The sequence below is a fragment of the Schistocerca serialis genome, chromosome 5 (genome assembly GCF_023864345.2).
Source record: "Schistocerca serialis cubense isolate TAMUIC-IGC-003099 chromosome 5, iqSchSeri2.2, whole genome shotgun sequence".
NCBI classification, from domain to species: domain Eukaryota; kingdom Metazoa; phylum Arthropoda; class Insecta; order Orthoptera; family Acrididae; genus Schistocerca; species Schistocerca serialis.
The window spans coordinates 13,377,132-13,397,227 of NC_064642.1; the positions used below are offsets into that span (position 1 = coordinate 13,377,132).

At 42.4% G+C, this 20,096-nt stretch overlaps 1 protein-coding gene across 1 annotated transcript in view; it reads left to right on the forward strand.

The window, feature by feature from the left end:
- Nucleotides 1-20,096, forward strand: part of LOC126481703 (epithelial discoidin domain-containing receptor 1-like) — an 833,514-nt gene that overhangs the window by 584,224 nt on the left and 229,194 nt on the right. Inside the window, exons 6-8 of the mRNA XM_050105651.1 lie at nucleotides 4,350-4,447; nucleotides 4,493-4,607; nucleotides 11,951-12,084. Of these exons, the coding sequence (XP_049961608.1) occupies nucleotides 4,350-4,447; nucleotides 4,493-4,607; nucleotides 11,951-12,084 (347 nt within the window). The remainder of the gene's footprint in view (nucleotides 1-4,349; nucleotides 4,448-4,492; nucleotides 4,608-11,950; nucleotides 12,085-20,096) is intronic.

Sequence of the window (20,096 nt, forward strand, 5' to 3'; positions counted from 1 at the left end):
AAGGTCAGAAATTTTTGTGGAGTACCTTAACATTTCGAAAGCGTAACCACTGTTCTCTCAGAATATCTTCAAACTTGGTTACTGTTCTTTTGCACGTTTCTTAGCCTCCATCACACTATCGTATGACATCAGTCTGAACGTCTAACAAATCTCCATCTGTGTTTTGGTGCCTCCTACTTTCTCGTAGCAAATTTTTAGTGTTAGTATTTAGTAATAAACCTCGTCAATAATGTCACGACACACTCCAACTGAAGAAGTGGAATTAAGTCAAAAGTGTAGAATATACACTATTTAGAAAACACTTGGTATTTGTATTATTCTTCATTCATACCTTTCAACTGTTGGGATATATCAAAGTGAAACTTAAACGCTTTTAGGACACAGGTAATCCTCAAGCGGTAACGAAGATACCCTTTCGTTTGGTGTTCAGTGGGCCAATGAAACAGTCTTTGATATTTCATAACAGCTATCCATGTGAAAAATCGACGCTAGCAACGGCCAGACAAAGTTTGGAATTGGAGGCGCTCTCCAATATATAGGTTTTACCTGTTAGAAAAAAATCAAGAACACTACGCAATTAATTTGTAGATGGAGATTGGTGCAAACTGCTTGTAGATGGTCGTGTGTTGGGTGCTGACTATTGGTGTTGTGCTAGTGGGTACGTTATAGGAACTGTCGCAAGCAGTTTTGTTGGTTTCAAGGAGATCAAAAATTTGAATGTTATCCAGAGGCCAGGATAGTAGCCGGTTTGAGAGATGCCGTTTAGAGAACAGTGATTCGTCGATATGGTGGGGGGGAGTTCCTTTGTGGTGCTGTCAGCTCATGGAACTTCCAGTAATGGCGATGCCGTTTCACGCATCCTAAACTAAATCTTACCTAATAAATAATAATCGACTCGGAAACGTGTTGAAATGTTTCTCGAAGATGAGACTGCTACTAAACTGATAATTCGAAAGATTTCTTCGCGAAATTTGCCGAGGGTGGATGCATTTTTTTCTTTTACCCTGATAGTTCAATACACTCTACCGCAAGCTTCTTACTCTGAACGTTAATGAAGCTGTCGGTGCGTACAGTCACCGGCAATAAAGTAATAACTCCCTGCATCCTGATAAAACGTAACGCATTTGTTAGTTGACGCTTAACGTCCGTCAAGTTGTCAGCTGCGGCAGTCAGTAAGTCCTCTTGCTATTGACAGCACGTTCCCCTATTTTCTGGTTAATTACTTCCACCCACAGGACTGCTGCAAATTAGAAAAGACAGCATGTTCCGCCTGGACCCTTGTTAGATTTACTCACTTACCATTGCGGTCGGTTCTGGCTATTGTGTCATTGTCAGGTAACAGATTGGTGTGCGTCATCAGGTGTTCATTACTGTTAAGAAGACATTGTTCTCGTATCTATCATATTTATGTGCTGTTAGCATGAGTGACATAAAAGTAGATATCTTACGCGTTGCAAAACAACTCAAATCACTTAAGAAAGGCAGGTCTTCCGGTCCAGATGGTATACCAGTCAGGTTCCTCTCAGAGTATGCCGACACAGTACCGCCTTTGTTAGCAATCATATACAACCGCTCACTTGACGAAAGGTCTGTTCCTAAAGACTGGAAAGTAGCACAAGTCACACCAATATTGAAGAAAGGAAATAGGAGTAACCCATTGAATTACAGACCCTTATCACTGACCACAATTTGCAGTAGGAATTTGGAGCATATGCTGTACTCGAACGTTATGAATCACCTTGAAGAAAATGACTTATTGATACATAAACAACACGGATTCAGAAAATATCGTTCTTGTTCAACACAGCTAGCTCTTTATTCCCATGAAGTAATGAGTGCTGTCGACAAGGGATCTCAGACCGATTTCCTAGATTTCCAGAAGGCTTCTGATACCGTTCCTCACAAGCGACTATTAGTCAAATTGCGTGCATATGGAGTAGCGTCTCAGTTGTGTGACTGGATTCGTAATTTCCTCTCAGAGAGGTCACAGTTCGTAGTGATAAAGGGTAAGTCATCGAGTAGAACAGAAGTGATATCTGCCGTTCCGCAAAATAGTGTCATAGGCCCTCTGCTGTTCCTGATTTACATAAATGATATAGCTGATAACCTGAGCAGCCCCCTTACATTGTTTGCAGATGATGCTGTAAATTATCGTCTAGCAAAATCATCAGACGATCAATTCCAATTACAAAATGATCTATAGAGAATTTCTGTATGGAGCGAAAAGTGGCAACTGGCACTAAACAAAGAAAAGGGCGAGGTCATCCACACGGGTACTAAATGAAATCCGATAAATTTTGGGTATACGATAAATTGCACAAATCTAAGGGCTCTCAATTCGACTAAATACCTTGGAAAGACCGCATAGATAATATTGTGTGGAAGGCGAAACAAAGACTGCGCTTTGTTGGGAGAACACCTAGAAGATGCGACAAACTCAGTAAAGAGACAGCCTACATTACACTTGTCCATCCTCTCCTGGAATATTGCAGCGCGGAGTGGGATCTTTCCCAGGTAGGATTGGCGGAGGACACCGAAAAAGTGCAAAGAAGGGCAGCTCGTATCGTGTATAGCTCAATGGGGGTGAGTGTGTCACTAATATGATTCGCGAGTTGGGGTGGCAGTCACTGAAACAAAGGCGGTTTTCGTTGCGCCGAAATCTATTTACGAAATTTCAATCACCAACTTTCTCTTTCGAATGCGAAAATATTTTGTTGACACCCACCTACGTAGGGAGAAATGATCATCATAACAAAATGAGAGAAATCAGAGCTCGAACGGTAAGATTTAAATGTTCCTTGTTCCCACATGCCATTCGAGAGTGAAATGGTAGACAAGTAGTATGAAAATGGTTCGATGAACTCTCTGCCAGGCACTTAAGTTTGAATTGCAGAGTAACCATGTAGATGTAGATGTATATGTTCCATTTGATGAATTTAAGGAAACAGGATTGGTCGTCTGCATGAAAGGCTAGAATGATTCCTATCGATTTATCGATTTCATATAAACATTGCACTCTTCCTCACTGTGCGGGCACCAGGGCACCACGTGTGGCGTTTGGCCCGATGACAGTAGTGGACACACACTCACACACACACACACACACACACACACACACACACACACACACACACACAGAGAGAGAGAGAGAGAGAGAGAGAGAGAGAGAGAGAGACTATTACACTCACACACATAATCTGACTCACGTAATTACTATCGTTGTTCACCCTCCTGACTTCGAAACCTTTCTACGTGCTGGACTGCAAGCAATAATGAAAACAGAGCAGCTGCAACTAACATTGTTTAGTCACTAAAAACTACTAGATATTATCATCTTTTTCAACTCTTTTTTTAAACATACCTAAGGTTTTTACATTCTTTAGTTCAAAAGGCAATGCGTTGAAGAGTATTTAATGCTCATAAGCATACATCTTGATATAGGTAGTTTCTGTGTAGTTTTCTGTAAAAATCACGTGTACTTCTAATTTCATGATTGTTAACCTAGCTTCTTGATGCAGAATCTCCCCTGTGTGATTTAAGACAGCACACACCTTAGCATTTATATAACCCTGGCGGATCAGTATTTTAAATTCTTTCAAAATGTACCTGCATGATCCACTATCTATAACCCCTTTCATTATTCTCGTTGTTCATTTTTGAGTTTTAAGTGGCTATTTGGCAAACTTTACATTGCACACTATGCACGTTTGTGCAGCAATCAGAAATTACTGTTTCAGTGGTATAGCAGTCGCCGCTCAACAGTTTCTTCAGTAGTTCAGTTTCTTTTTTTTTTTTACTTTAGTAAATGATCATATTATGAACTTGCTAGAAACTTCTGGTAAGATGTCTGTTCAGTGGTACAGCCCTCAGTTCTAGAAGTGTATTACTTGTCGGTTTTATTCCTACATCTGTGAAGCTCATCTATAACTTTTTTCCTAACCACCACGCAAACATCTTTTTGCTTTTTCTCTTGGCAGAGAGCTTCTGCTGTCTCACTGATTCATTGTGACCATCAGTGAGAACACTTGTGTTATCTGCAAAATGACGCTGGCTCTGCTACTGAAGTGTGGTGTGGTAACCTATTTACAGAAATAAAGAATAACAAAGGGCCTAATACAAAGCCTTGAGGTAATCCGTAAGTAACTCTCCTGTATCCTGATAAGTAGTTTTTGTTTTCGTGACGTATTTCCACCATCTGTTGCCTTCTAGAAAGCCAGTTGCAATTACCTCCATGGATACCGTATTTGTGTACTTTGCTAGTGTTGTCCGAAACTTACAGCTCCATGAGAAAAAAGTCAGATAACGAGTAGCTTTACTTAGAATCTAGCGTGTGCCGACTGTGCGCGCAGAGGGCGTGCTGCGGTACTCGGCACCTGCGGGCGGCGGGGGCGGTCCCGGCGCGGAGGCGTCGGCGGCGGCGGTGGCGGCGCTGCAGGACGGCAGCTACGATGGCCGGCGGGAGGCGGCGACCTGGCGCGCCGGCCTCGGCCAGCTGGTGGACGGCGTTCTGGGGGGCTGCGGGGGCGGCGGCGGCGGCGGCGGCGGCGGCGGCGGGGGCGGCGCCATGCGCTCGGACCGCGCCGCCGAGGCCGGCGTCTGGTTCTCCGGTGAGTGGCGGAGAGCCCACCGTGTCCGTCTGTACAAGGCACACCAGTCTGTCTCTTCTGTGCCTGTTTCTTGGAGCTTATTCTCCAACACCCGACTCGATGTGGGAGGTGTTTGCAAGTTTACAGGTGACACACGTTTTCTTTCTAAAACATCACTACATACTGGCCATTTGCATTGTAATAGCGGAGGTTTGTTTTGTTTTGCTTATTCTAGAATTGAGAACAACTGTGTGAAGTGAAATGACAAGTTTAATGTCGCACTATTTCTCACAAAATTACAGCTTTCACACAGTTTACAACTCACCAACGTAAATACAGCGCAATGGATAACGCATCTTGCCAACATCAAAAAGTGAAATAAGTTTATACACAACAATGGTAAATATTGACTCTCTGAAAGCACATTAATCCTAAACATAATATTATGAAAGTTTAATTGGAAGTTTCTCTACATTAATCCTAAGCACAGTAATATGGAAGTACAGTAGTATTTAGGATGACAAACAAGTCTACGATGGATGGTTAATCAAGTGACAAATTTGAACGCAAGATTACCCAAGGCCGCTCGAATTTACGGTGGACACAAGCTGGTGAACCAACAAATTTTACGCCTCTGCACGCGATATTTACCTTAAGCTGCGACGTGCTGCTGTCTGCAAGGCCACTCTCTCCCACTGAAATCCCTACAAAACTAATATCGCCTTAGCTGAACTTTCCAGCGGAAAATTTCCCTATGTTTCTCGTTATTATGTGGCGACATACACGCACATGGTTGGAGCAGCATGCATATTATTGTGCCCTCTCAGTTCTCGCAAGAACAGTTAACTAATTTGGGTGGTTCGTTTCTCCACAGTTGGAGCTAAACTTTGCAACAGCTAATATTTTACCTGGAGTGCAGCCGCTGTGAACACAGTGTCCACACAAATTTCTTCTGTGTGTCGTACGGAGAGGTAAGAGCTCCATTCTGCACTTGACGCCAGTTCAGAGAAGATTCCCCCCAAAAAATTTCTCTCTTGTCCTACTCATGGCAGAACTGCCTCCCTCCACTCAGGTTCCTTTTTCATGTAATGGCTTTGTTCAATCAATAGGAACGTTCCTCTTAATTTGTAGAAACACCCTCTGCCAATCTCAATTTCCCTTCTATCAAACTGCGTCGAAACTTCAGTATTTTTCTCCTTCCTAGTGCGTTTCTGCCAATTGGACGTTTTCTGCCTGTTCTAGATGCCTAAAGTACATTGACCTTTCCATGTGTCGCACTCGCTGGACGAAAATGCGTCACTTGCTTTTGTTCATATCCCGTTAGAATTCCAAAACGCAGTTTTCTTAAGCTTCTTCTCTGCCCTTGAGCAGATACCTCGCCACAGGCAGTCCTCCGGCTTGAATCACCTGGTCCAGGGTCGCTGTCCCCCTTCCAGCCACCCCTTTAAGGGGCTCCGGAACGCCCTATACTTGCAATGTTAAAATAACGCTTGTAAATTACATCTTTCCTCACAAAGTATTTGAGGTAGGAAGTTGAACTTTTTACAGATTATTTATTGGAATATGGGCTACAACTTAACACAGGGATTTTACAAAATTTTAGTTCAGTTATTAAAGATGATTTTTTTTCAATTGTAATGAAAATTTACAACATTTTTTTGCAATTTTTTATTTATATATTCAAAAATATACAGTTTTTTGGAAAAAGGCTGTGTTAAATTATGCAGAAGGTACTGTGTAACATTTGCTGAAAGTTTGAAACAAATATGTTTGGAAGATCCTTAGAAAAAATGTAATTAGTATGAGAAAATAAAAGTTTTGGGAATCGAGCGACAAAGATTGGATTAACTTTTTAGTGCATTCCAGGTCCATAGGATGGATTATCTTCATCCTCTGCAAACTCCTCCTCCAGCTTCCTCTTGTTCCTCCTCCTGTTTACTCTTGCTTGTATTTCTAGACTCTTTACAGCGCTGTCTGCAGCCCGAAGGCGTTCCTTGTCTAAAGCAAGCATCGTTCGTACCATGTTAGAACTTATCTTCATTCCCATATTTCTAAATACCTTGCACCTTACAATGTTGCCATCATTGAAAGTCGCAACAGCATCGTACACACCAAAGTGAAGTGTTTCTATTCCAACAAATACAGTCTTGGGGATTCTCGACCATATAACACTATTTACACTTTCATTGGGGTTTTGAGTTTTTCTGTGAATACACTTTTTCAACAGTTCAGGTGCTGCTAAGTCTCTGAAAATAGGTTTTATCACTTCCATTATTGCATGAGGCAGACTAAAATGTACCTGATGAACACGGACGTTAATAATAACACCATTTGACAGCAGTTTAACAGCGCCACAGTGGGTCACGCCCATGTAGAACACATTTAAAAAAAAATTTAAAAATAGTTGTAGTCTTCGGAATTGAATAAATTATATATCTATTAAAAGATAATAGTCTGCAGATTCAGAAAACGCAAAGAAGTAAAAATTGAACTTTTCATGATTTTGAGCCTTTCCGGAGCCCCTTAAGTGGTTTCTGGCGTAACTCCCACAGCACGGCTTCACTACTCCATTGTGGAGCTGGCTTTTCAAAACTAAAAACGACTCGCGTTCCCTGTTCTACCTTCCGCTCAAAGACATGCATTGTATAGGAATGGTGTTAATCCATTTTTGCATTACATATTGACAGGCAAATGTTTTCATAACTGTCGATTTACGTTAAGTGTCATCTTCACTTTCTCATTGTGGTTTGTAAAGGTCTCATGTAAGGTGCGAATCTGACCATTTATTCTGCCACCGTACAGCATAATTGGATATTTTGAAAACTTAACATAAAACAAAATTTGTGTCATGTAATCCATCCACATGCTTATTAATCTACGCATTGGGAATTATCAAGCAGAATTCAATTTATTTCATTATCTGGCAACCGCATTTATTCACAAGAGAGAGGGGCTAATATTTTTACGGTTGCATACATGGCTGCTTTCTGTTCAAAAATAAGGTTATGTTGTGGGCAATGGAGGCTAGTTTGTTCGCTGTGATACGTCTATGAATGCAAGCACTTTATTATTATTATTATTATTGTGTCATTTTCCTCGTGGCAAACTTTGTAAGAGGTTAACGTGCTGTTCGGCCGTTGTTAGTGCTCCTAACTTTCGAAACATTTGCCTAAATGAAGTTCCACGATAAACATAGGATATTATCTTCACAGTACAGTTATGAGCAATAACTACTTTCCGCCTTCATGTAAGGTTGCCTCAAAAATCGTTTCATATGATCTGAATCAATGACAATATGTAAAATAAGTTAATTTTATAATGCCTTTATCAGTAGACTCATGAATTACGCATTCAAAAAATGTTGCTCAGCTCATACATTCATCTATAAGGGTTTTCCCATTCAAGTTCTGATCGACAGCATCACTCAAAATTTTTAACAATCGCTTTTATATAATTACTTTCCCATATGGTCTATTGCTATTGATGCCTTGTACATAATTTAATGAAATGTGTTCTTCCGAGTGATAGGCTATTTACTGAGAACCAATAACAACACTTGTATCAAGTACACGAGTGGTCCCAGAACTGTGGGCTGGGAACAGCAATAGCAGTTATCTTTTTTTGCCACTCGGAATCACATTCGTGACGTGTGGAACATCAGACACTGCTTTCTGTCAGCTTAATATCGAGTGAACTACTCACTAATTGTACTTCAAACATCATACCTCCAAACTATTAGAAGCAGAAACTGTCTTGTCAGTAGGTCCTGCACATGGAAGTATTTCAACGGCCTGCCAAAGTTACTCTTATTCGGATAACATCACAATATTCTCCTAGATAAATATAATTTTTATGAGACTGATGATATACTAAACCGGTGGATAATGTCAGATCTAACCAAAAGAGTGCAGAAAGCTGTACTTAGTAATTCAATCAATGTAATCCGTCGACATTATTTTGACTGGGGAGAAACCACGTTCCGGGTTCCCCAAGGCTCAATCTTACGTCCACTGTTGTCCTTGATATGTGCAAATTATCTTCTACCTACGAGTAATATACAACAAACAGAATTGATTCTTTTTGCAGGTGACTCTAGTATCGTCTGTCATCTGTACTGAGGGATGGCCGCCCACCCCCACCTCGTCTGGACGTGCTTTAACCTTGGTTTCGTCATGTGTTGAAGACACTCACGACAGCACTCCTCGAACACTCGAAAACTCGTGCAGTTCCGAAATGCTCGTGCCGAGCCACCGGACAATCATAATCTGCCCTCGGTCGAAGTCAGATAAATCGCGCGCCTTCACCATTCTCCACACGGACAGCACGCTCACTAATAATACATGCACCGTGCGTGTGTCTGACCAGCAGTCACTCCTCTCCAGATGACGCTGTATCGCCTGGACAGGTTTATATTCATAGTAGGTCGGTGGTTATAATGTTGTGACTGATTAGTGTACCTCTCTGACTACTGCGGAGTACACATCTTGCAAAGCTCATGACATTCTTCATACTCGGTAACAGGACATGCTGGAGGCTGAAGTACTTGCTCAGCGGGTCACACGGCGTGATGTCACGGACCTTCCATCCCACATGTAGGGAAGCAGCCTACTCACGCCGTAGTAAATTCACATCAGTCTTTCCATTGTGTGCCAGCCAGTCCGCTGCAACTAGCTCTGACGTCATAAATGTTGCACAATACTTTAAAAATCAAGAAAATAACCTAAAACGTTTCTAGCATGTCAGGAGTAATACTAAATTAATATGTGTTGAATATCAGTTCGATAACTTTAACCATTTTCGAAATTTGGACGTTTTTATGTAAAAATCATTGGCGCAACAGAAAAGAGCTAGAGAATTAAAAATTTATATTTAGATTCCTTTTTCATAACTATTTAATAGAAACAGTACTCTGGATCTCACAAATTAAGATTTTAGTTGACATTCATGATTTTCTGGTTTTTGTCTTAAAAATTAAGGAAGCAAGATCGATTAAGTAGGCTAATGAATAAGGCTAGGATGTTTATATTGAAGTAGAATGGAGATCCGCTATAACCATAAGGATGTGAGAAGTTTCATTTGAATACCTATAAAACTATAGCGATAGCGTATCTCCAAAGGGCCAGTTCAGAGCTCGTCTACTGCGTGCAGTGTAATTAAATTAATTCTCTCGCCCAAAATATTTAACGTAGCCACATCAAACTTTTATTATGATTACTTACCTGTGTGCTGAATGCACATTTCAATTAAGAGCTTCATCGGCCATCAGCAAAAGAAGCTGTGATTTATTCGGTGACTTAATGTGGTGCATTACTAGCCCAGCTGCTAGTCGGGAGAGCCGATTTGATCAGGCGTTCCCTTAGCCGTCCGCACCGCGGCTTTATATATAAGAACGCTGCGCGAGGAAGCAAGGCCCCAGTTCTCTCCAGACACTGAATAGCACGCCATCTGTGTCGGGAGTCGCGTCGCGTCAGTATCATTGCTACAAACAGCCTCGGATGCCGTATTAAGTTACTCGAGATACGCGCAACCATGAAATCATTTTCGAGTGAAGTGTTAATTCTGGGTTGACTTTAATTATCGATCTTCAGTTTGCGTATTGTCGTATTTTCACGTGCCGCCGCGGGACAAACATTCTACCATTAGTTTGCTTGGCGTTTCATGAACCTAATCATCAAATTATGGCGAGCATTCATTTAAATATTTAATTTGGACAGTTATAGTGGCATCAGCGCATTAGACTCTGAACTGCCTTGTTAGTTAGATTGTGTGGATTCTTATGTTTTCATATGTGACTTTCAGAATACAGAACGTTTTTTCACGACCGTTTTTGATTATAAATTCCAGACAGTCTCCTAATTCCTCAGAGCTATAAGCTGTAACTATAAGTGTATTCTCAGATGAAGTGGGCACTAGGAATTCTAATTACAGGCTTCACGTTTTGCTAATCACTTTCTGGTTGCCAATATTGTAGTTAGAAAGCCAGTGTTGAGAACGGCGAAAGACAGCATAAATAACATTCTAAATAATAGGAACTGGTTTTACATTCTACAAATATATATACAACAGTAATAAATTCCACCCGCCGCCCCACACACAGCAGGGAGAGTTAAACAGAAAACGCTAGCAATCACTTGGTGGCGAATTCTCAAACAGATCGGAGTGATGGCGCAGCATGCAGTTAACTCCACGTGGTGCTTGATATTGGTAATCGACATTTAAACATTTAAAATTCTGTGATCCATATTAATACATTTCATTTCAGTTGTACTCGAGCTGTAACGAACTCATTTACAGTAATTTAGTATTGATTTATTTATTTCCAATTCACATCACATCACGCCGGGTGTGCTCTCTCTTGGGTTCGTTTCGTTAATGCGCCAATTCCGGGCGATGCACTACGCCAAGTTAGCAAAGTCTGATGTGAAGCAATGCTCTTACTGAACTGTGTGTTCCGTTATCTCAGTTCTTGGTACCTGTTGCAGTTACGCTGCTAAGAATTACGCAAGCATTTGGAAATCCTCGAGGTGTTTGTTATGTATAGATTAGTCGCGCAAACGCTGTATATTAAGAGCTGTGCCTAACCTCATACTTTTCCTATGCATAACATTTATTTGATCTAACTAAAGTCACTGATCATGTGTGTGTATGTTCGCGTATTTGGAAGCGTTTTTGAATTTTTTTCCTATTTTATCACTATTCCAGAACATATAATTGAAAAGACAATGCTAACTGTTCATGCGACCACAGCCACAAAAACCTTCTTTGCAAGCTTGCAGCACTAATACACCCTCTAATTGGTAACTTTTCTTTCTTTGGCACTAAGTATGTGATTCTTTTGCAAGCGTATTTCAGTCAACAGACAACTCTATTTCAGAATGGAGAGACAGCCATTGCAGATCTCATCTAAACTGATAAGCTGATTACCTGATTTGATTACAATACTGACGTACTTGTCTTAGTTACAAGTAATGTGGTCGTCACCCTTTCTCATGATGGTGTGCTTATGATAATGAAGAAGATCTGAGCAAAATAAAAGTTTATTTGATGGCGAGGGGCGGGGAGCAAGTAGAGGCAAGAACAAGGACACGGTCACTTTTATGACAGTTGTTGTCGGTGCATAACGTTCAATTTCACTTTGCTCCAGGTGGATGCAGGCGTTGTAAACACGTTCCTGTAAACACAACTTGCCAGCCGTGATAGTCAATAGTTTTACTTCCAATAACGGTGGCGGAAACATCTGTCGAAAACCCGAAGTGACGAGATTTCAAAAGCGAGAAGAATTTACTCATCCGGACTGGGTATGTATAATGGAGAGCACATTTACCTACGACACGCGGGATTAACTGGCACTGTTGTGGTTTCAGACTGGCGGTGGGTGGGCTGGAGCAACGCCAGCCTGGGCGGCCAGCCGCTGGAGCTGGAATTCGAACTGGAGACGCCGAGGGAGTTGGCGGCCACCCACCTTCATGTTCTGCACGCGCCGCAGCTGGGCGTCCAGGTGAGACTCCCCTCCCTCCCTCCACCCTTCCCCTCTCCCCCCCCTGTTCCCACACCCCTCGACCACCCTTTCGCCATGTGGCCTCTGGTGAGCCTGTTAAACTGTGGTAATACTGATCACAGAAGCTGACAACGACAGGAAAAGCGGTGAGCTGACCGCATGCCCCTCCATATCTGCATCCAGTGACACCTATCGACTAAGGACTACATGGCAGTCGGTTGACATAGTTCGGCCTTTGCAAGAACCCTCCATTTCTACTAAGCCTCCAGAAACGTCTCAGTTTAGCCGGTGAGTTTACAACTGCACTCGGGCTCGTACACAATCTTTTATCATGACTCGTCTGCAAAAGGGGTTCGGTTGTGCACAGTTGCATTCGCGCCCTATATTGAGTAAATAGCCAGCCTAAGTACAGCAGTGAATGAATTCAAGTATTTGTCTAAATCACGATCGTTCACAAATGATTTAGACCGACAACAGTTTAGAATGCAAACGTTTTTATTTTACTAAATCACATCCACAAAACAGACTGATGGCCACGTGATACTATGTCGGGGGTTCTTAGCCGCACCGACATTACCACACCAACGGACCACTATCAAAAGACCACGACCTTTGTCCCCTATCCTCTGTCCTATGTCTGGTCACGTGACACTACATTAGTCAAATATATTATTTCTAAACATGGCCATCATGAATTTACAATGTTACATATTAAAATACGTAAACTAAGTACCTTATATTATTTTGTAGACTATCATCAGATTATTTACATATTTAAGGGCACTCCACTTCTTGGCAGTTTCACCTCTCTTCTTTTGTTTAATCACGTCTTTGCCTGAAAGGTGTGGCGTACGAAATACTCATTTTGCTCTACATAGATCGGAAACTGAACGGTACCTTCACAATAAAAGACAATAACTTATTATGCAGAGGTTCTCAAACATCCTTACAACTTAATTTTTATATAAACATGTTCTTTAATGTCCAAAATTTTGTCCGTGCTACTATTCTTTAAATTTGAGTTTTGAACTATTTTGAAGAGCTCTTATGCTTATGGAGTACTCCTATTTCAGTTATCAGATACCCAGCAAATCCAATGATTAGCAAGACAAGCACACCTTACATTATTAACATATGCACTGAGACACAGGCAATTATGTAACTAAGTAATTCAATGTGAAACTGTTTATGCGTCCTCTCTTTACCAAGAAGGTGACTCCATAAATAAATTGACTTGTGCTCGCTACACCCCAACTGTTCTTCCACAGAAAGCACTACCACATTTAGCAAATTACTTATATTATTACAGTATCCCTTGTAACCTCACAAGTCCGTAGATGGTGCTATAAGGGGTGTGCAGTATAACTGGCTACGGTTTCCCACCCGAGTTTTGCAATAAGTCAGTCAATCCGTCGCTGAACTGACTTAGTGAGCTGCCGCGTAGGAATTCTTCCTACCTCTTGTGTGGAGATCCTCTCACAGTTTTACGTCCCCTGCAGAGCCATAGCAACGCCATCGGATTCTGAAAGTGCAATACTGCTATGGTTTACATATTGAAGGGGAAGAAGTTTTCTGTGCAAATAATTTTTACACAGTGTGCACATTATTATGCATTTATTTAGGAAACACCGTAAAATAAACTTGTTCACACTGATTATAACTTAACTATTAACGGTACGAGAGAATGTGTTACCGCACGACTAGATTGAAAGCATGCTACCAGCGACTGCCGACTATGGCGCACGGTCTGCAACTTGAGTGTACGATCCATATAGTTCGTATAAGATCGTACATCTTCGGCTATGCCAAAGTTATTCATTTATTTGTTAATATGAACGTTTTCAGGCATTGTAAAATTACTTAAAACTAGTATTTATGACCCGTAGACTTGTCCTAATGTATGAGTGGCAAAAGGCAACTTTTTTAGCAAATATTTATTAACAACAATTACGTGATGCGCACCAGAATAAATGTACATTCCCTACGTATGTCTTTGCTGAAATCACGAGATATTTCTGCTTCGGCACCTTATTCCACTGGCTCTGAAAGCGCTAGATGGCCAACAGCCTCTGCTAGCCAGCATGAGTAAGTACCGCTCACTCCTTAGTCCCTATGTGCTGCAAAGCTGATACATTCACTTCACGTATGTGAAACAGCAAAACTGGAAATAAAGTAAAATGCGCTCTTATCTGCAAATAAGGCGTACGTTACACCTTCGGAGGCCGGTTCAGATTGAGCATACTTTCTCTTTAATTTGGTCTGGATCGCAATTTATTTTGAACTGTTCAGTTTTTCAATGTACTTCCGGCTAAGTAATCTTCTGAAATCAGACTGAAGAACGAATTTATCGCGAAGACGGTAAGAACATTCTTGGTGAGATACAGGGTGGGTAAAATAAAACTGGGCAGGAAAGTAGTCCATGCAGACTGACGTCGGCAACCCAACTTACGTCTTCAACACCTGGGGCATTTCGCGCAAGTTGGTTTGTCTGTGTTTACGTGCATGAAAGGCTGTCTGGGCCCAGCCTGTATAAATATCATGGAGACGGCTGTAGGCTAGGCCAGAGCTCGACAAACCGCTGCTGTTAAGCCAAGTGCGACTCCTTCAGAGCAGTATGCCGTGTCTTAGCACCGCCTTTCACCCTCTCCCTAACCTGCACCTACTATCACGTCGGAGGAAGACAACGGCAACCCACGTCCACTATCACCTTGCTAGTACAGTGATGCATAATTCTTTCATCTGCTCCCCTGCTCTCACTTCCCGAGCTTGGGACCATGGACTTTTCTAAATGCATCACTAACCACACTGAAGCTTACTGGACTATTCCGAAAGTTCCATTTCCAATAAATCTAAGTGATAGTTGGTCACTATTTCATTAACTACATGAATTTCTTGGCAGGAAGTCTTTCACTGAGAGGTAGTCCACGTAAAACTAGCGTGTCAAGAATGTCTTACTGCACGTGTCTTTCAGTAGTCTTTGTTTTCGTAACACGAGGTCCGTAGCTACATTTGACCTTTACTACATTTATTTCATTTTTTGCGACTAGTACTGGGGCCGCACCCCCAAACGTCAAGCACTCATTCATGTACTGAAATCTTAAACAGGAATCTCCATTTCTTTCATTACGGCTTCGGATTCTCCAGGAAAAATGCGTAAGTTTCGCAATTTTGCGCTGCAATCGACAACAATCAAAATTGGTTGAAAAAAGCTGAAAAATCAAAATGTCTCAGGAAATACACATCAGATTAGGACCCCAGAAGGTTAGAACGGCAGTTATTCTAAAATCATTATAGAGGAACCTGTTTTTATAGCAAAAATCTGTATTAGTTCTCGGCAAAACGCACAAGGTCAATAATTTCTGAAAGGAGTGTTCTGCCCTCAGCACAAATTACATCCACGTCACTTATGGTTGGATAAAGAACTACATAGGGACGACTTTCGAAACCGCTTGAACTTTTTCAGTTGTATACAACACAAACTAACAGCCTATGATGATTTTATTTCACACATATTTTTCTCTGATGACTCAACTTCTACCAGTCGTGGTCAATTGAATTGGCATAATATGCATTACTGGTTACTGGAGAATCCCAAATGATTAAGGCAAGTCGAGTGTCGTTTGTGAAACAAATTACAACAGTAATGTGGGCAATGTGTTATGTTCCGGAAAATCAACTCTTATTGCAATAGAAAATAGGTTTGTCATTTAAGATTTTAGAATAACTGTCATTTTATCCTCCTGTAATGCTAGTCTGATGTGTATTTCGTGAGGTATTTTCATTTTTCAACTGTTTTAACCAGTTTCGGTTTTCGTCGATTACAGCGTCACTTATAAAGAAAATTTTAAACACAAAAGTTAGGCATTTTTTTCCGGAGAATCCTAATCCGCAGTAAGAATTGGGGATTTTTCTTTCAGATTTCAATGGGGGTGGGCAGAGTGGTCGACACGAACAACTTTTGCTGCAACCTCTTTCTAGTCAGGTTTGTATTTCTCCGGACATTTGCAAGAACTGTTTTGAATGCCTCCCCTGTATGTTCTTTCACACTTTTCATTGCCAGCCGCGGTGGTCTCGCGGTTCTAGGCGCTCAGTCCGGAACAGCGCGACCGCTACGGTCGCAGGTTCGAATCCTGCCTCGGGCATGGATGTGTGTGATATCCTTAGGTTAGTTAGGTTTAAGTAGTTCTAAGTTCTAGGGGACTGATGACCACAGATGTTAAGTCCCATAGTGCTCAGAGCCATTTGAATCATTTGAACTTTTCATTCTTCTGAAATACTTCAGTGATCCAAATTTCTGCTTCATTATAAATGCTTGAATTTTGATGCTTTGTCCAGTTCCAGTCACCTCGATATATACAGAAACTGAAATTGTTGTTTCTTCCTAAGGTGAAACAAAAATACAAACTAACGAAATAAAAAATTACTCTCCTTCATTGTTTCTTTTTCACTACCTTTACCCTAGATCGTTGCGGAAACTTCAGTTAAAATACAAGTAACGGAATGTGTAAAGTCGCAGTCTAAATGCAAAATAAAAAGTAGAAGACTCAGCAGTGTACACAATAGTCATAATTCATCGGTTTCCAGTACACCAAGTTCTTGCATAGTCTGAAAAATCATATTCATAATTCAACTTTTTTGCAGCTCATGGTGTAATTTGTTAGACTGCTAATACAGTACTGGCCATTAAAATTGCTACACCACGAAGAAGATGTGCTACAGACACGAAATTTAACCGACAGGAAGAAGATGCTCTGATATGCAAATGATTAGCTTTTCAGACCATTCACACAAGGTTGGCGCCGGTGGCTTCACCTACAACGTGCTGACATGAGGAAAGTTTACAACCGACTTCTCATACACAAAGCAGCTGACCGGCGTTGCCTGGTGAAATATTGTTGTGAAGCGTCGTGTAATGAGGAGAAATGCGTACCATCACGTTTCCGACTTTGATAAAGGTCGGATTGTGGTCTACCGCGATTACGATTTACCATATGGGGACATTGCTGCTCGCGTTGGTCGAGATCCAATGACTGTTAGCAGAATATGGAATCAGTGGGTTCAGAAGGGTAGTACGGAACGCCGTGCTGGATCCCAACGGCCTCGTATCACTAGCAGTCGAGATGACACGCATCTTATCCGCGTGGCTGTAACGGATCGTGCAGCCACGTCTCGATCCCTGAGTCAACAGATGGGGACGTTTGCAAGACAACAATCATCTGCACGAACAGTTCGACGACGTTTGCAGCAGCGTGGAATATCAGCTGGGAGACCATGGCTGCGGTTACCCTTGACGCTGATTCACAGACAGGAGCGCCTGCGATGATGTACTCGACGACGAACCTGGGTGCACGAATGGCAAAACGTCATTTTTTCGGATGAATCCAGGTTTTGTGTACAGCGTCACGATGGTCGCATCCGTGTTTGGCGACATCGCGGTGAACGCAGATTAGAAGCGTGTATTCGTCATCGCCATACTGGCGTATCACCCGGCATGATGGTATGGGGTGCCATTGGTTAAACGTCTCGGTCACCTCTTGTTCGCACTGACGGCACTCTGAACAGTGGACGTTAGATTTCAGATCTGTTAGGACCCGTGGCTCTATCCTTCATCCGATCCCTGCGAAACCCCTACATTTCAGCAGGATAACGCACGACCGCATGTTGCAGGTCCTGTACGGGCCTTTCTGGTTACAGAAAATATTCGACTTCAGCCCTGGCCAGCACATTCTCCAGATCTCTCACCAATTGAAAAGGTCTGGTGTGCGGTGGCCGAGCAACTGGCTCGTCACAATATACCAGTCACTACGTTTGATGATCTGTGGTATCGTGTTGAAGCTACTTGGGCAGCTGTAGCAGTACACGCCATCCAAGCTCTGTTTGACTCAATTCCCAGGCGTATCAAGGCCGTTATTACGGCCAGAGGTGGTTGCTCTTGGTACTGATTTCTCAGGAACTATGCACCCAAATTGCGTGAAAATGTAATCACATGTCAGTTCTAGTATAATATATTTTTCCAATGAATACCCGTTTATCATCTGCATTTATTCTTGGTGTAGCAATTTTAATGGCCAGTAGTGTATTTTCCGTTGAACTCGGTGTTTCTGATGTTACCAGATAGTATATGAATTCAAAAATGGTTCAAGTGGCTCTGAGCACTATGGGACTCAACTGCTGTGGTCATAAGTCCCCTAGAACTTAGAAGTACTTAAACCTAACTAACCTAAGGACGTCACACACATCCATGTCAAAGGCAGGATTCGAACCTGCGACCGTAGCGGTCGAGGCGGTCGTGCGGTTCCAGATTGTAGCGCCTTTAACCGCTCGGCCACTCTGGCCGGCCAGTATATGAACTGACGTGACAGCCGGATTACCCTGCTGTTTTTGGGTCCGGGGTGTCGCTTTTAATCTGGTGTCTCATCTTCTTGCATCCTGACAGACTGCGTTGCCAGCTTCAGCTGTGATCCAAGTCTCTGTTGCGTCCATGCACAGATACCGCGTGCGTGGTGACATGTCAGTCGGTGTATGAGTGTATCCTCTGCGTTACGTTCGTTACAACTGGTCGATTCTGTAAGATGGATAGAATATAGCTCTGTGCTCGCTGGATTCGTTTCGCTGGCGACTTTTTACCGTGTTTGACTGCTAGACCGGCGCCTCCACATCTACGGACGTGGCGTCGCGCACGCCGCCATCGGAGGCGGAAGTCTCACCGCAGAGGAAGCGGAAATGACGTCAGCGCTGGCGACTCCCCTGAGCACGCGCGCCCGATATTGAAACGCTTCGCGAGGAAACGGCGGGCGGCGCGCGCTCAAATGCCTCAACCTGATATCTCGCAGATGTTCCTCCCGCTGCGAGAAACTTTATCTGTCTCGGGACACAAACTTTTATTATGATGCCTCGAAGCGAGCGCGAGTGGGGGACTGGAATGGCGGTATGAATATCAACCGAATACGCTGAGCGGCGAAAACAAGTGGTTGCAGGAGTAAACAGCCGGTAGCCGCGGCCGCACGCCAGATGTCTGCACGATATTGAGGAGCAGCTGCCGGTGCACACTCAGCGCGTCTGTTTGTGGCGAATCTTTCCCCAAATCTGCTCACTTCGGAGCGTTCCTGGCTCGACAGATTCTGCTGTCGACTGGCTTAGATATCATTTGAGCCATAATCTAACCTCCACTATAGTAAATGTGCACCAGTTGTGGTTCTGTATTAAACGATGTTATTTGATTTAGTATTTACGGACCCATGATTTAGAAGACTTTACTATGAAATGAGGAAGCCTACGTTTCAAAGCACCCATGATACAGCGTTGCAACCCAAACAGTGTAGAAAGAACAAGTGTTTGGGAGAGAATATTGCCGTAATGAGAAAATGTTGCAGAGTCGGCGAAGTCACAACATTAGTCAGATTTCTCTACAAATTCTTCAGATAATGTGCAACCACATAACTCCAATATATACTTTAAAAGCAAATTAGATCTACACATTTCCTACATTTTTGTGGATAAATATGTGGGCCGTAATGCACCTACAGAACATACCAAATATTTTATAACATGAATTAAGTGAGAATAGAAAAGAAAAGAAAAGTGTACTTCGTTCAGTTAGATAAGAGAACACTATAAAGGTGGGCCAAAAGACACTACGCCTCATCAACCTGGTTTTGCCGGCCGGAGTGGTCGTGCGGTTCTAGGCGCTACAGCCTGGAACCGAGCGACCGCTACGTTCGCATGTTTGAATCCTGCCTCGGGCATGTATGTGTGTGATGTCCTAAGGTTAGTTAGGTTTAATTAGTTCTAAGTTCTAGGGGACTGATGACCTCACAAGTTAAGTCGCATAGTGCTCAGAGCCATTTGAACCATTTACAAGGGTGTTGCGTGATGTTGTGAGGCTCCACCATCTTGAAATAAAGTGAGTACATGTCGTCGTAGGTTATTTGCAGTCCCGGTACGGCATAAGTTGTGAACATTTTCAGGTAGTTCTCCCTGGTTACGGTTCCATCAACAAACCAACGTCCAGT